The sequence below is a fragment of the Caretta caretta genome, chromosome 9 (genome assembly GCF_965140235.1).
Source record: "Caretta caretta isolate rCarCar2 chromosome 9, rCarCar1.hap1, whole genome shotgun sequence".
Classification (NCBI taxonomy): Eukaryota; Metazoa; Chordata; order Testudines; family Cheloniidae; genus Caretta; species Caretta caretta.
In genome coordinates this window covers 91323793-91340794 of record NC_134214.1, presented here as the reverse complement: position 1 = coordinate 91340794, position 17002 = coordinate 91323793, and the positions used below count along the sequence as shown (strand labels likewise).

The 17002-nt window shown below is 47.7% G+C and overlaps 1 protein-coding gene across 2 annotated transcripts in view; it reads right to left on the bottom strand.

The window, feature by feature from the left end:
* Positions 1–1652, bottom strand: part of TBC1D8B (TBC1 domain family member 8B) — a 71739-nt gene extending 70087 nt beyond the window's left edge. For both annotated transcript variants that reach the window (XM_048863888.2, XM_048863889.2), the window contains exon 1: positions 1453–1652. In XM_048863888.2, the coding sequence (XP_048719845.1) occupies positions 1453–1579 (127 nt within the window). In that variant the 5' untranslated portion in view covers positions 1580–1652. The remainder of the gene's footprint in view (positions 1–1452) is intronic.
* Positions 1653–17002: the final 15350 nt, after the last annotated feature.

Genomic DNA, 17002 nt, shown 5'->3' with positions numbered 1-17002 from the left:
TCTCACAGCTTGGATAGTGCATCTTTCCCCACCAGGATGGAGGATTCTACACTGGTTTTCAAGGAGATGATTAAACCCTCACGTGCACACTTCTAAAAATCTCTCTGTCATTCACAATGCCACAGCTGGAGACTGCCTTGTATAACCCAGAAAGGAGTGACTCGTCCAGAGCATCCTAGAACTAAACCCTCCCAGACATCCAGGGCATTTCTCCTGGGAAGGGGAAGCAAAGAGAAGCCACAATTTAGTAAGGAGGGAATTCTCTGTTTGTACAGCACCTAGCGCAACGCGCTTCTGCTCCATAACAGTAGCACCCAGGAGCCCCAGTTGAACAAACAGATAATAATGAGTAGAGATCAGATTTTAGAGCCTGAAATGTTTATAAAGTGAAGCTTGTTACGTTGAGGACAAAGACCTGTTATCCCCCACAGCCAGTCCAGAAGTGATGTGGGGGGGGGGGAGACAGGAGGGGTCATAGAATCATAGAATCATAGAATATCAGGGTTGGAAGGGACCTCAGGAGGTCATCTAGTCCAACCCCCTGCTCAAAGCAGGACCAATTCCCAATTTTTGCCCCAAATCCCTAAATGGCCCCCTCAAGGATTGAACTCACAACCCTGGGTTTAGCAGGCCAATGCTCAAACCACTGAGCTATCCCCCCCCCCCCCCAATGTCTGTCATGTACCCCTTCAATTTCTGCCAGGGTTTATATGCCCAGCCCTGAACCCTGCTGCACCAGAATCTTTAAATCAGAGGTTTTCAAACTGTGAGGCGAGCCCCCCTAGGGAGGTGCAGAGGATCACTGGAGATGCGGGGAAGCGGCGATGCCAGCTGGCTTGGGCTTTAGCCCTGCACGGCAGGGCTCGGGAGCGCCACCTCCACCCCACAATTCACCTGTTTTTGTATGGGGGTAGGGGGGAAACGCAACGCAAAAAATTGTAACTCAAAGGTGAGGGGCTCAGCTCAAAAAGTTTGAAAACTGCTGCTTTAAATTATGCCCCGCCCCCACTGTCAACAGTTACCCGTCGTCGCTGCCAGCCACCATCTCCTCTGCAGGTGACTCGCCAGCCCCGGCCTGCTACCCCTGGGCAGCAGCTGCCCTAGCAAACTCCCCAGGAGAAGGGACCCAGACATCGCACCCCAGCCAACCCTCCCAAGAGCTATGCCCGGGGCAGGCTGGTCAGCCCCCTCCCCTGGGCGTGCCCGCCTCTGCCCCTGCCCCCGCCCCCGCGCTGCCCCCCGAGCAGCCCGCCCGCCACGCGGCGAACCAACCCCTCAGCCCATCCCCGCCCCACCGGGCTGGGGGGGCTCCTAGGAGCGTCGGCGGCCGCTTCTCACAGGAGCAAACCGGGACAGGGGCGCCCCTCTTCCCCATCGCCCCGCCCCCCGGCGGCGGCCCCAGAGACGCCGGGGCCGGCCCGGCACTGCGGCCCCCGGGGCCGGGCCGCTCACCTGCCAGCCCCCCGCCGTCCTCCCCGTAGCCTCGCCGCCGCTGCAGCACGAAGTAGCGGTTGGAGCGCTCCAGCACCCACAGCTTGAGGGCGCTCTTCAGCAGCACCTCCTCGGGCTTCAGCCACATCTCGCCGCCCGCCTCATGCCCCGCTCCGCTCCCACGTCCACAGCCCGCCGGCCAAGCTCCACCGAGCGGGGGGCGGCGCCCGCGCCGCCGCCGCCGCCAAGCCCGCCGGGAGATGTAGTTCGCTGGCGGCCGGCGGCGGCGGCCCGAGCTCCGCCCTGCACTACCAGCCCCAGCGGCCGGCGCGCCGCCGTGAGGGAGGCGGGTGGGCGGATGCTGAGCGCCGCGCGGGGGCGGGGTCGTTTGCCGAGGGGTGGCCGCGGCGCCCGCCCACTGAGGGGGGCTCGGCTCGGCTCGGCTCGGCTCCCGCTCGTCGCGCGCGCTGTGTGACAGGGCGGCGGGGCGCCCCACGGCTGTCCGCAGCTGGGAGAGGTGCGGGCTTGGGGCCACGCACACCCCCAGCCTGTCCCCCCCCAGCCCCTACACACACACACCCAGCCTGTCCCTGCCACCCCAACACACACACAGCCTGTCCGCCCAGCCCCAACACACACACACAGCCTGTCCCTGCCACCCCAACACACACACACACACACAGCCTGTCCCTGCCACCCCAACACACACACACACAGCCTGTCACTCCCACCCCCAACACACACACACACACACACAGCCTGTCCCTGCCACTCCAACACACACACCCCCAGCCTGTCCCCCCCCAGCCCCTACACACACACACCCAGCCTGTCCCTGCCACCCCAACACACACACACACACACAGCCTGTCCCTGCCACCCCAACACACACACACACACACACCCAGCCTGTCCCTGCCACCCCAACACACACACACAGCCTGTCCCTGCCACCCCAACACACACACACACAGCCTGTCCCCCCAGCCCCAACACACACACACACACACAGCCTGTCCCTGCCACCCCAACACACACACACACACACACACCCAGCCTGTCCCTGCCATCCCAACACACACACACACACAGCCTGTCCCCCCAGCCCCAACACACACACACAGCCTGTCCCTGCCACCCCAACACACACACACACACACACACACACAGCCTGTCCCTGCCACCCCAACACACACACACACAGCCTGTCACTCCCACCCCCAACACACACACACACACACAGCCTGTCGCTGCCACTCCAACACACACACCCCCAGCCTGTCCCCCCCAGCCCCTACACACACACACCCAGCCTGTCCCTGCCACCCCAACACACACACACACACACACAGCCTGTCCCTGCCACCCCAACACACACACCTGTCCCTGCCACCCCAACACACACACACACAGCCTGTCACTCCCACCCCCAACACACATACACACACAGAGCCTGTCACTGCCAGCCCCCCCAACACACACATGCAACCTCTCCCTGCCAGCACCCCCCCATCCTGCCAGCCCCCCAACACACACACAGTCTGCCCCGCCAGCATCCTGCGTCCTGCCAGCGCCCCAGCATAGACCCACAGCCTCTCTCTGCCACCCCCAACACACACACACAGCCTGTCCCTGCCAGCCCCACCCACCCTGTCCTGCCAGCCCCCTCAACACACACACAGCCTGTCTCTACCAGCCCCCCAACACACAGACACAGCCTGTCCCTGCCCCCCACAACCAGTCCTGCCAGCTCCCCAACCTGTACACAGCCTGTCTGTGCCCCCAGACTCTGTCCTGCCAGCCCCCAAACACACACACACACAGCCTCTCTCTACCAGCCCCCCAACACACACACACCCTATCCTGCTATCCCACCAACACACACACAACCTGTCCCTCCCAACCCTCCCCAACACACATACAACCTGTCCCTACCAGCTCCTCCCACCACACACACCTCCTGACCTTGCTAGACACACACGCAGCCTTTGCCAGACACACACACACACCCTGCTCCTGTCAGCATGCGCACACGCACTTGCAGCTCCTGCCAACACGCACACACTGCCTGCCTCTTACAGCCACAGACAAGGATTGTGCATGCAATCAGTGACCTGGCATGAACCATGCATTCCCTCTGCAATGTTATTTACGGACACTGCAGACGCACAGGAAGAACAAATCCATGTCCCCAAAGCACTGTGACAATCTATATTAAAACAGAAGACAGAAAACGATAGAGGCGAAGGAAGGGCAGTTGAGGGTTAACAATAATGCCTGGCTCTTATATAGCACTTTTCATCCGTAGATTTTCATAGAACAGGGAGGGGGACATAGAACTTCCCAGCAAGTTAAAGTATGGATTGGATGAATGGTCTATAAGGTGGATAGAAAGCTGGCTAGATTTTTGGGCTCAATGGGTAGTGATCAACGGCTCAATGTTTAGTTGGCAGCCAGTATCAAGCAAAGTGCCCAAGGGGTCGGTCTTGGGGCTGGTTTTGTTCAACATCTTCATTGATGATGGGATGGATTGCTCCCTCAGCAAGTTTGCGGATGACACTAAGATGCGGGAGAGGTAGATACGCTGGAGGGTAGAGCTAGAGTCCAGAGTGACCTAGACAAATTGGAGGATTGGGCCAAAAGAAATCTGATGAGGTTCAACAAGGACAAGTGCCAAGTCCTGCACTTAGGACGGAAGAATCCTATGCACCGCTACAGACTGAGGACTGACTGGCTAAGTGGCAGTTCTGCAGAAAAGGACCTGGGGATTACAGTGGACGAGAAGCTGGATATGAGTCAGCAGCGTGCCCTTGTTGCCAAGAAGGCTAACGGCATATTGGCCTGTATTAGTAGAAGCATTGCCAGCAGATCGAGGGACGTGATTATTCCCCTCTGTTCGGCACTGGTGAGGCCACATCTGGAGTATTGCATACAGTTTTGGGCCACCCCACTACAGAAAGGATGTGGACAAATTGGAGAGAGTTCAGCAGAGGGCAATAAAAACGATTAGGGAGGTGGGGCACGTGACTTATGGGGAGAGGCTGAGGGAACTGGGCTTATTTAGTCTCCAGAAGAGAAAAGTGAGGGGGGATTTGATAGCAGCCTTCAACTACCTGAAGGGGGGTTCCAAAGAGGATGGAGCTCGGCTGTTCTCAGTGGTGGCAGATGACAGGACAAGAAGCAATGGTCTCAAGTTGCAGTGGGGGGGGGGGGTCTAGGTTGGATATTGGTAAAAACTATTTCACTAGGTGGGTGGTGAAGCACTGGAATGGGTTACCTAGGGAGGTGGTGGAATCTCCATCCTTAGAGGTTTTAAAGCCTGGATTGACAACGCCCTGGCTGGGATGATTTAGTTGGTGTTGGTCCTGCTTTGAGCAGGGGGTTGGACTAGATGACCTCCTGAGGTCTCTTCCAACCCTAATCTTCTATGATTTTATAGCAATTCACAAAGGAGGTCAGTATTAGTATCCCCATTGTACAGATGGGGAAACTGGGGCACAGAGAAGGGAAGTGACTTTCCCAGGGTCACCCAGCAGGCTATTAGCAGAACCACGAATAGAATCCATGTCTCCTGAGTCCCAGTTCAGTGCTCTAGACACTAGGCCACGCTGCTCCTTGCATGTTTAACATCAACCATGTGAAAGCCTTGCATTCTTACCCACACCAGGTGCCTTAAAGCTGCAGCACAGTGTATTTAAAAAAAGACACTAATATGGGTCACTGGGGGACATTGGAGGGGAAAATCTCTCCCCTCCCTTCTTTTATGAAGGAGGCTGGCTGCAACACTAACAGATTGCACACCAATATCAGCAACAATAGATCTTTAGGAGTAGGGGGTGCTTCGGACCGCTCTTTAAATGTAGTTTACATTTAATTTAAAAAGTGGGCTAACTAACGCAGAAAGGTTTCTTTGGGGATGGGTTGAAAATTCAAATTTAATAGCCAAAGAGACCCAGAAATAAACCTTTATAACTCACATAATCTGTAATTCAAATTTTATTACTTTTTTTCAGAATATATACAAAAAGCTGAGCGTGTCAGCCATGAAGAATACATATGGGAAATGGTAACACTTGTAATGTGCTCACATGATCGTATCAGTGCCTGATTTATACAGACCTCTGTCAAGATGATCTTATAGGCAGTAGAAATTGCTGTACCTGAAGGTCAGTATAGCAGATCTACCTAAAACAATAGATCAGATAGGAAGAGGGAGGAGAGACAGTAGTTAGAAAAATTTTAAAAAGGGAAAAGAAACACCAAACAAAGGGGGTGTATGTGTGTGTTTATGTAATAGTAATAACAGTTCTTTACACTTATTTAACACCTTCCGCCTGTGGATCCCAAATAGTGAAATTTGGGGCTTATCAAAGTCAATGGCAAAACTTCTATTGACTTCAATGGGGCCATGGTTTCACTCAAAATGTTTTATAAACTTTAAACAGGGTGGTCTAATTTTTTTAAATTTATACTTTTTTCATTTAAATTTTGAATTCCAATGAAAAGGTCAGTCCATATATGAACATTTCAATTAAAAAAACTGAATTTTTGTGAAAATATCATTCTGTTTTTTGAGTAGCTATAGAGCTGGTAAAAATTAATTTAGAAATTTTGGTTAATTAACTTTCAAATGTCAGCCAGACGGGACTAAATTGTCACAAAAATGGTGACATATTTTCAACCAGCTGTAAGATTATTTAATTAAGCCTCACAACATCTCTGTGAGTAGGTAGATACTACTTTCCCCATCTTACAGACAGGTAAACAGAGGCACAGAATGAATAAGTGATTTTCCATACACAAAAAACAGTCACAATTGGGAATGGACTCCTGGCTTCCTGCTCTAATCACTAGATCACACTGTCTTCGGTGTTTCAGATTTGTTTGTTTTGTTTTAAATGGAATTGGTGCTCCAATTACTGAAATTTGTTGGTGGAACAGTAATGCATCATCAGTTGTGTGTTCTATGCATGAGCAGTGTCTCTTTGTTTAGGATTAATATATGACAGGTACAAAAGAAGGCGCTTCCCACATGCTTGTGGCAATAAATAATTTATCTGACAAATTTTGTCTCTTTGTGAATTGTCTGTGAACAGCTCAGTTTCCCTCACATATGGTTTATTCAGAATTATTCACCAAAGACCTCTTGGCTGTGGTTTGTTAGTGAGCAGTTCTGATTGGTGGAACAGGTCACATGGTACTGCATGTGATTTTATTCTCTGATCTGACCAGTGTAACTCTTCAAATCCAAAAAGAAAAGGAGTACTTGTGGCACCTTAGAGACTAACCAATTTATTTGAGCATGAGCTTTCGTGAGCTACAGCTCACTTCATCGGATGCATACCGTGGAAACTGCAGCAGACTTTATATACACACAGAGAATATGAAACAATACCTCCTCCCACCCCACTGTCCTGCTGGTAATAGCTTATCTAAAGTGATCATCAAGTTGGGCCATTTCCAGCACAAATCCAGGTTTTCTCACCCTCCACCCCCCCACACAAATTCACTCTCCTGCTGGTGATAGCCCATCCAAAGTGACAACTCTCTACACAATGTGCATGATAATCAAGTTGGGCCATTTCCTGCACAAATCCAGGTTCTCTCACCCCCCTCCCAAAAACCACACACAAACTCACTATCCTGCTGGTAATAGCTCAGTGTGAGTATTCATTATGTATTCAGAAATCAGTTTTGGCAAATACACTCCAGTATGCGACTTATTAAGTGTCATCCTGTCCAAGAACACTCCTGCCAGTAAACTCAGTCTCTAGAGCATATGTGAGCACAAATGCAGTCAAAGCAAACGTCAGACAAACATTCACAGAAAACGTCTGGTGGTGTTTGCCCAGCCCTAGCTGCTTGCCCAAGCACAGGTGACTGAAGCTCGGGATCAGTGTAGATGCAGAATTTGGGAAGAAATCAGGTTTAACTCTTATCAAGGGCTTGAACTGGGGTAAACTGCGTGGGTGTAAAGTATTTTTAAACTAGTGCTTCATGTCTACCATAGAGGGGCTGCACTAGGGCAACTATAGCAGTGTAGCTACATCACTGTAAGAAACTCCTGAACAACCATGCTTGAAGAGAAATCCATTCACAGAGTTCGACTGGGTTTAACCCTAAAACAGCCTCAATTTACCCCAGTGTGCCTACAAATGGGGTGCTAATTGACCTGTAGGATGTAGCTTCCCCTTGGAGGTTTGTCACCAGTAGGGGTGAAAAGGTGCGTTTGTCATGTTTTAGCCAATACAGGGTTACTAACAACATAAAATGCTAATGAAGATATCAGAATTGTAGTTTTATATACACATTAATGGTAGGATGTAAAATGTACACTGATATAAAATAATTTATCCTACCCATTTCCAGTGTGGATACACCCTAGGAGCGATTCATACCTGCGGGAGGTTAGGCCAGGCCATGTTTGCTTTTCCTTGGGGGTGTCTACCAGGGGAAGGCAGGTGAAAGTTGTAGGTGGCTTTCCATAGCAACCCTGCAGCGAGAGAGGGCACATGGATGTGCTGAATCCATACATCCTCCAACTGCTATAGCCATGCGCATGCCCCAGCCAGTGCCACCAAGTTTGGGCCTGCCCTGACCAGCTGCATGGCTTCACATGAAGGTAACTTTAGGCATGAAGAACTAAAAAGTAGTCACCTGTCTGAAGTGTTTGAGGATCTCATGGAGAATGATTAGGCCCTCAAGGACATTATGGACTATTTCCTGGAGTGTGACAGAGTGTGTTGAACCAGGAGCTGACTTTTAAAATCCCCAACAGTATACATTAATTGGGACCTGATTGAATGACAGTCAATTGGCAGAGGTGGCTAATTAACTGAGTAGCGGTACAGCTGAGGGGCTAATTGGATTAAAGTAAACATCTCCCCCCCACCTACCTCTATCCCAGAGCTGGGACTATACAAGCAGCCAGGATGCACTGGGGCTAAAGGAAGGTAGGATTGGGGGTGGCATTAAATGATAAGTATACTGTACATCCCTAGAAATAAGCAGGGAAGCTGGCTAGTGACTGTAACTAGTATGTAAATAACACTCTAGTCTGTGGCCTCTTAAAGGGCTCTAATAAAGTGCAGTGGTGGTTCCGAGCACCTGGCATTCAGGTCCTCAGTTACTTAGTCTAGACGTTGGTAATCAGCTATTTAAAAAAAAATTACAATCATATTTTTACAAAAAGCAGAAACCGTTGTTCACCCCTAGCTAGATTTATTTTGTTGTTCAATATCTATTATTTCTTTCACATTCACTTGGAAGTGAATTATGAACTACAGACTGAAAACACACACAGCTATTCTTTGGCAAGTTAATTTATAGAGATTTAAATTTTCTCTCAATGTGTCATTTTCTTAGATCTTTATGAAGGCTGGTTATGCATTCTAATCAATGCATTCAATAGAAAGAGATAAAGCTTGATCTGAGGCAGGAGAACATTTGTTTCAGTGAAAGAATGGTTCTGTAGCAATAGCGGGTTATTCCCTTTCCATAACTGTGATCACTGACATATTTTGGTGCTGGCGTCTCTCTGCATAACCGTTTGCACAAGTGGCATGGCACAGGGGACATCATTTTTGAAGTAAAGTCACGATTTTAGCACCGTGGGGCGGACTTAAGCTAGTATGATCTTAAAGTGGATTTAAACACTTCTGAGAAAAAGCATAGGGAGCTTCAACACCAAGCCCCAGCCTTACGTGCCCTTTAAAGGGCCAATCTTACATCAGTGATCTGAAGCCAGTAAATGCTCATTTATTTTAACGGGAGCAAGGGCTCACGGAAACAGCAGTGATGCTGCTGACCATTGCACCTCTCAGTGAGTGCCTTGCGAGCAGATCAGCATCTATCTCTATGTGAGGACAGCCTGCATTTAACCAGGGAGGAAAGAATAGGGCCAACTCCTCAGCTAATGTAAATCAGCACAGCTCTGCTGAGTTCAGTGGAGCTACACCAATGTTCACAGCTGAGGGTTAGCCCTGTAAACTTCATTTTGGAGTGGTTGGGATCAAGTTGAAGCTGCAGACACCCCTTTCTACCTCAGTTCTGTGATGCCACAGATCCCTCTCTTGTGCTGCTCGGATCTGAGAAGAAGAATCCTTCAGATATTGTTTCCTTGGCCCAAACTATTTGTACAATTTTGCCGTCCCTCAACATGGATCCTGTGTATATCTAGAAAATTCACACTCTGATAACTACATTGTTACAGTTACACTAAGGAAAGTTTCTTTAACATAAGCAGGACCTTAGATCAGTGGTTCTCAAACTTTTTTTTTCCATGGACCACTTGAAAATTGCTGAGGGTCTCAGTGGATCACTTAATGATCTTTCCAAATGTTGTTTGTACCGTTAGCTAACTATTGTAAAACGCTTTGGATAAAAGCACTATATAAAAAAACTTAATTATTAACTTTTTTTGGTTCTACAAATAAAAGCACACAACTCATATTTTAATATCAGTAGTCTTACCTTTCTAATGCGATGGATGTGCCCTCTCTCCCCCGCCGCAGCAGCCCCTGAGCTGGGGCTGGAAGGAGGGCTGTCTCTCCCTGACAGCCGTAACCCTACAGCTGGGGAAAGTTGCCTCTTTCTCTGGCTGCTGCAGCCCTGCACATCCCAAATCCCCCCCTCCCACCTACCCCCTATTCCCCCCATCTCACATGTCTGTCTTCTCCAGGATTCAGGCACCTAATTAGTGCAGCCACACCTGCACAGCTCCACTAATTAGGTGGGTGGCCCTTCAATGTCTCATGTGCGGCCGCCTAGATGCTCACTTTAGAGGGATCTATCCACGGACCACCTGAATGGAGCTCATGGACCACTGGTGGTCCACAGACCACAGTTTGAGAACCTCTGCCTTAGATGATAAATAAATCCGTTCAGATGTTTAGGAACAATACAGTACTCAAAATCTCACTGCTGAAAAGTCTTGGGTTACACACACGACAGTTCACATAATTGACCTACTTTGCCACATCATCTTGTTGAGTAGAAATCTTTCCAGCATGATTTCTTGAAAAGAACTCAAACATGTCTCTGACTCAAGCCTCTTGGGCAGAATTTCTTCAGGGAGTGGAACCACAGGAGCATGAGTGAACCTAATCTGCTCTGGTTCCTCTTGGCGAGCAAAATAAAAAAGGAGATATCCAGATTTCCCAGTGGTAACCTCAATGCTTCTATGGTAGTCATTATAGTCATTACCGCCATTACCATTTGCAAGTACCACAGTATTCCCTGAACTCCGTATTTGCAAAGATTTTAATGGAGCATGCACTATGTACAATGAGAACAAATGAACTGCAAAATAAGACAGAAGCCCACAGTTTTTTAGGACTGTGTGTCAGTTATTGTTCTCTGGCAGCAGAGGACCAACCTCAGGCACATTGTTATTAATAAAAAGGGTTAAAGGACCAACCCTAGCCCCAGGCAGGTTCCTATTTTTAGCTTGTCTGGAGAGCCACTCCTATCACTGCTTGTAAATTACATACCTCCATAATGCCAAAGAATATTTATGTAAATACAAAGTGGGCAGTTCAAAATTTATAAGGGTGTGTACATCAGAGTTGCACAACTTCATAATGTCACAGGTCAGGTCAGTTAACGACTAACGAGAAAGGAAATAAAAATGCAAAGCCTTATGAATAATACAAATACATGGACTATGATGCTGGTAGGGTTAGAATCACAGAAACAGAGGGCTGGAAGGGTCACCCCCCTGCGCTTGGAGTGAGGACCAAGTATACCTAGACCATCCCTGAGAAGGTGTTTGTCTAACCTGTTCATAAAACTCTCCAGTGATGGAAATTCCACTGCCTCCCTTGGAAGCCTGTTTGTATTCTTAGAAAAGTTTTTTTTGTCTAATATCTTACCTAAATCACCATTGCTACAGTATATGAAAATTAGTTCTTGTCCAACCTTCAGTGAACATGGAGAACACTTGATCACCATCCTCTTTATAACTGACCTTAAGCTATTTGAAGACTGTTATTGGTCCCCACTCCCTTTCCTTCAGGCTTCTTTTCTCAAGACTAAAGTTCAGGTTTTGTTTTTTTTTATTAACCTTTCCTCTGAGGTTGGGCTTTCTAAACCCTTTCTCATTTTTTGTTGAGCTCCTCTGGACTCCAGGCAAAGTGAAAGAAAACAGAAAGACCATTGTTTCTCAAAACACATAAGTTAGTGATTTACAGATTGTTGGGCATATGGAAATATTTAAGGATGTAAACATTGTGCATGCGTTTAACAAGAAATGTGCAGAGCTAGAGTATTTACAAATGGACTTTAGCCAATGCAAAAGTGTGTCAATGCGATATTAAAACTAGCCTATTAAGCAAAGGGAGGAAATGGGGTGGGGGGAGGAGAGAGAGGGGGAGAGTAAGCTTGCACAAGTTTAACTCTGCCCTCGTGTGCACATGTATTACAGTAGGAATGCCACTAGCTGTCACCTTCAGCCCCCAACTAAAACCTCTCCAATGCATCATCAAGGATCTACAACCTATCCTGAAGGACGACCCATCACTCTCTCAGATCTTGGGAGACAGGCCAGTCCTGGCCTACAGACAGCCCCCCAACCTGAAGCAAACACTCACCAGCAACCACACACCACACAACAGAACCACTAACCCAAGAACCTATCCTTGCAACAAAGCCCGTTGCCAACTCTGTCCACATATCTATTCAGGGGACACCATCACAGGGCCTAATCACATCAGCCACACTATCAGAGGCTCATTCACCTGCACATCCACCAATGTGATATATGCCATCATGTGCCAGCAATGCCCCTCTGCCATGTACATTGGCCAAACTGGACAATGTACAAACTGGGGGGGGAGGGATAGCTCAGTGGTTTGAGCATTGGCTGCTAAACCCAGGGTTGTGAGTTCAATCCTTGAGGGGGACATTTAGGGATCTGGGGCAAAAATTGGGGATTGGTCCTGCTTTGAGAAGGGGGTTGGACTAGATGACCTCCTGAGGTCCCTTCCAACCCTGATATTCTATGAGTCTATGACAGTCTCCACGTAAAAGAATGGACACAAATCAGACATCAAGAATTATAACATTCAAAAACCAGTCGGAGAACACTTCAATCTCTCTGGTCACTCTATTACAGACCTAAACATAGCAATTTCTTCAACAAAAAAACTTCAAAAACAGACTCCAACGAGAGACTGCTGAATTGGAATTAATTTGCAAACTGGACACCACTACGTTAGGCTTGAATAGACTGGGAGTGGATGGGTCATTACACAAGTAAAACTATTTCCCCATGTTTATTCCTCCCCCCCCGCTGTTCCTCAGACCTTCTTGTCAACTGCTGGAAATGACCCACCTTGATTATCACTACAAAAGGTTTCCCCCCGCCACCACCGCCCCCCTGCTGGTAACAGCTCACCTTACCTGATCACTCTCCTTACAGTGTATATGGTAACACCCATTGTTTCATGTTCTCTGTGTATATAAATCTCCCCACTGTATTTTCCACTGAATGCATCCGATGAAGTGAGCTGTAGCTCACAAAAGCTTATGCTCAAATAAATTTGTTAGTCTCTAAGGTGCCCAAGTCCTCCTTTTCTTTTTGCGGGTACAAACTAACAGCTGCTACTTCAGTCCCTGGAAAAATCATGGAGCAGGTCCTCAAAGAATCAATCCTGAAGCACTTGCATGAGAGGAAAGTGATCAGGAACAGCCAGCATGGATTCACCAAGGGAAGGTCATGCCTGACAATCTAATCGCCTTTTATGATGAGATTACTGGTTCTGTGGATGAAGGGAAAGCAGTGGATGTATTGTTTCTTGACTTTAGCAAAGCTTTTGACACGGTCTCCCACAGTATTCTTGTCAGCAAGTTAAGGAAGTATGGGCTGGATGAATGCACTACAAGGTGGGTAGAAAGCTGGCTAGATTGTCGGGCTCAACGGGTAGTGATCAATGGCTCCATATCTAGTTGGCAGCCGGTATCAAGTGGAGTACCCCAAGGGTCGGTCCTGGGGCCGGTTTTGTTCAATATCTTCATAAATGATCTGGAGGATGGTGTGGATTGCACTCTCAGCAAATTTGCGGATGATACTAAACTGGGAGGAGTGGTAGATACGCTGGAGGGGAGGGATAGGATACAGAAAGACCTGGACAAATTGGAGGATTGGGCCAAAAGAAATCTGATGAGGTTCAATAAGGATAAGTGCAGGGTCCTGCACTTAGGACGGAAGAACCCAATGCACAGCTACAGACTAGGGACCGAATGGCTAGGCAGCAGTTCTGCGGAAAAGGACCTAGGGGTGACAGTGGACGAGAAGCTGGATATGAGTCAGCAGTGTGCCCTTGTTGCCAAGAAGGCCAATGGCATTTTGGGATGTATAAGTAGGGGCATAGCGAGCAGATCGAGGGACGTGATCGTTCCCCTCTATTCAACATTGGTGAGGCCTCATCTGGAGTACTGTGTCCAGTTTTGGGCCCCACACTTCAAGAAGGATGTGGATAAATTGGAGAGAGTCCAGCGAAGGGCAACAAAAATGATTAGGGGACTGGAACACATGACTTATGAGGAGAGGCTGAGGGAGCTGGGATTGTTTAGCCTGCAGAAGAGAAGAATGAGGGGGGATTTGATAGCTGCTTTCAACTACCTGAAAGGGGGTTCCAAAGAGGATGGCTCTAGACTGTTCTCAATGGTAGCAGATGACAGAACGAGGAGTAATGGTCTCAAGTTGCAGTGGGGGAGGTTTAGATTGGATATTAGGAAAAACTTTTTCACTAAGAGGGTGGTGAAACACTGGAATGTGTTACCTAGGGAGGTGGTAGAATCTCCTTCCTTAGAGGTTTTTAAGGTCAGGCTTGACAAAGCCCTGGCTGGGATGATTTAACTGGGAATTGGTCCTGCTTTGAGCAGGGGGTTGGACTAGATGACCTTCTGGGGTCCCTTCCAACCCCGATATTCTATGATTCTACTCTGAAACCCGACCACAGGCTGTTTCTCAATGGAATAAATTTTGCAGCCACCATGTATACATGCATACTATCTTTATTCCCCTTAATCCAGATCTTTCATCTTTCTACTGGTCCATTCTCCTCTGCCCACACCCCAATCTCATGCCTTATGTATGCTAGACACTTTGCAAAACATAAGGCACACCATCCCTACCCGAGAGCTTACAATCTCAGGAAAATCATTTCAACATTATTTTCATGCACACTGACAATGGGGAGATGCATAGCAGAATATTTGCCCCACCTACATGCCCCTGTGGTCCAGACTCTGCCTTTTATATTACGAGCAGAAAGAGAAAAACGTAATTATTGCACTTCAGAGAACTGTAGAATGTTAAACAGGCTTTAACACTCTGTGTTCATATGGAGAAACCCAGTTACAAGAGACAGGAGCAGAAATAGGAAATGTAAAATATATTACTATCAGCTAGACTTCCTGTAGTTTGATGAGTCAGTTTGGGCCAGATTTTGCTTCTATTGAACTGTAGCCAGTGGAAGTTTAGCTACTGCCATAACAGGGAGGATGACGGAGCCCTTAGATAGCAGAGCTGTCATTATTCTCTGGTGCATTTGTTTCAGCTTGCACAACTCCCTCTCCTGACCAGCATCCACGTCATACTGACTCGCATCAGGCTGCCCGCTCTCTATGCTTGTCACATTCCAATCCTTCATTACCAGTGGAGACCCAGTTAGTGGAGACAGCACGCAGAATCTGATTCCACTCAACTTCATTCACAGGTTGAGCAAACAAGATGACTAGTGCTTTCCAGAGCAGGGGTTCTGAAACTGCAGTCCGTGAGCTCCATTCAGGTGGTCCGCGGATAGTTCCCTCTAAGGTGTGAGTCCGGGCGGCTGCGCACACAATAATGAAGGGCCACCCACATAATTAGTGGAGCCACGCAGGTGTGGCCTTGGGGTGGGTGAATAGGTGGTGGATGGGAGGGGGCAGTGGGTGACAAGAGGGGGTGGGAGGAATTTGGGACATGCAGGGCTGCATCAGCCAGAGAAAGAGGCGACTTTCTCCAGCTCCAGGGCTGCGGCTGCCAGGGAGAGGGCCTTCTTCCCAGCCTCCACCCTGTGGCAGGGGAGAGATTCCCCCCTCCTTCCAGCCTCAGCTCGGGGGCTGCTGCAGCGGGGTAGAGAGGGCACATCCATTGCATTAGAAAGGTAAGACTGGTGATATTAAAATATGAGCGGTGTGCTTTTATTTGTAGGACAAAAAATGTTTTTTTTGTTCTACAGCGCTTTTATCCAAAGTGCTTTAAAACAGTTAGCTAACGGTACAAGCAACATGTGGAAAAATCATCAAGTGGTCCGCTGAGATGCTCAGCAATTTAAGTGATCCGCAAAAAAAAATAAAAAAAAATTTGGGAACCACTCTTCTAGAGCTTGCAGATTATCTAGTAATTCTTGCAAAAGCAAGCTGGGTTACCTAATAATGGACTTTCTAGGAAGTGTGACATGTACACAGACTGGGTATGTGTTTATCATCTTAATACTTTATTTTAAAAGGTACAGTAGTTCTTAAAGTTATATGTACCATTGAACAGCCACATGGAATTTTTTAACACTTCTGCCACTGTATTTCAAGGTGTGCAATATCAATTTAAAACATTGATGAAGGGTGCAAATCACCAACATACCGGTTCTCAAAAATAGCATGGCTGCTACATTTGCATATAATCTACAATTGGAGTTAGAGCTTTACCGATCCCTTTTTAGGTTATCGCATCAACTTTTGTTTTTGCTCTTGAAATACCAGCCTTGATTGCCTGTTTCTCCTATGCCACCTCTTTTGTAGGCAAGCTTGTCAAAAATCCTTAAAGCCACTTCCCCCTTCATCAACTCCCTTCTCAAAACTCCTCTGCTGTGGTGCATGTAGAAAACAGACAGCCGCTAGGCTGTTGACAGAATTGTTACAGCTAGCCTATGAATTAGGTATACAGCTAGCCTATGCAATGCATCATACCCCCACCCTCTTTCTCCCCCCCCAAACTCTTCCAGCTTGTTCCATGCACCTGTTGTGGTTTGTCTCTTCAATTGAAAGCAGAGACTATCATTTACTGTACTTGTAGAAAGGTTTATAATGGTTTAGGCCCTCAGCGTGCAAACAGTAAACACGTCAAAACAGTATTACCTATTATGTTATGGGTGATAGGTAGTATGCATTAGTACCTGATATTTAGTAATGTTTTTGGTCTTTGAAACACCATTCGTCTCAGATAGGGACATGAGGGGAAAAAACCCAAACAGTTTTGCGATTGTGGATGGAAAAAGGAATGAGAAGCATTGAAATAGCTGGAAGAAAAGGAGTACTTGTGGCACCTTAGAGACTAACCAATTTATTTGAGCATAAGCTTTCATGAGCTACAATTTATTTTGAGCGAAGTGAGCTGTAGCTTATGAAAGCTTATGCTCAAATAAATTGGTTAGTCTCTAAGGTGCCACAAGTACTCCTTTTCTTTTTGCGAATACAGACTAACATGGCTGCTACTCTGAAACCTGAAATAGCTGGCTAAGTTTCCACCAAGAGGAGGAATTTAGTAATAAAAGTGGTTATGTACAAACATAAATAAGTATCAGACAGG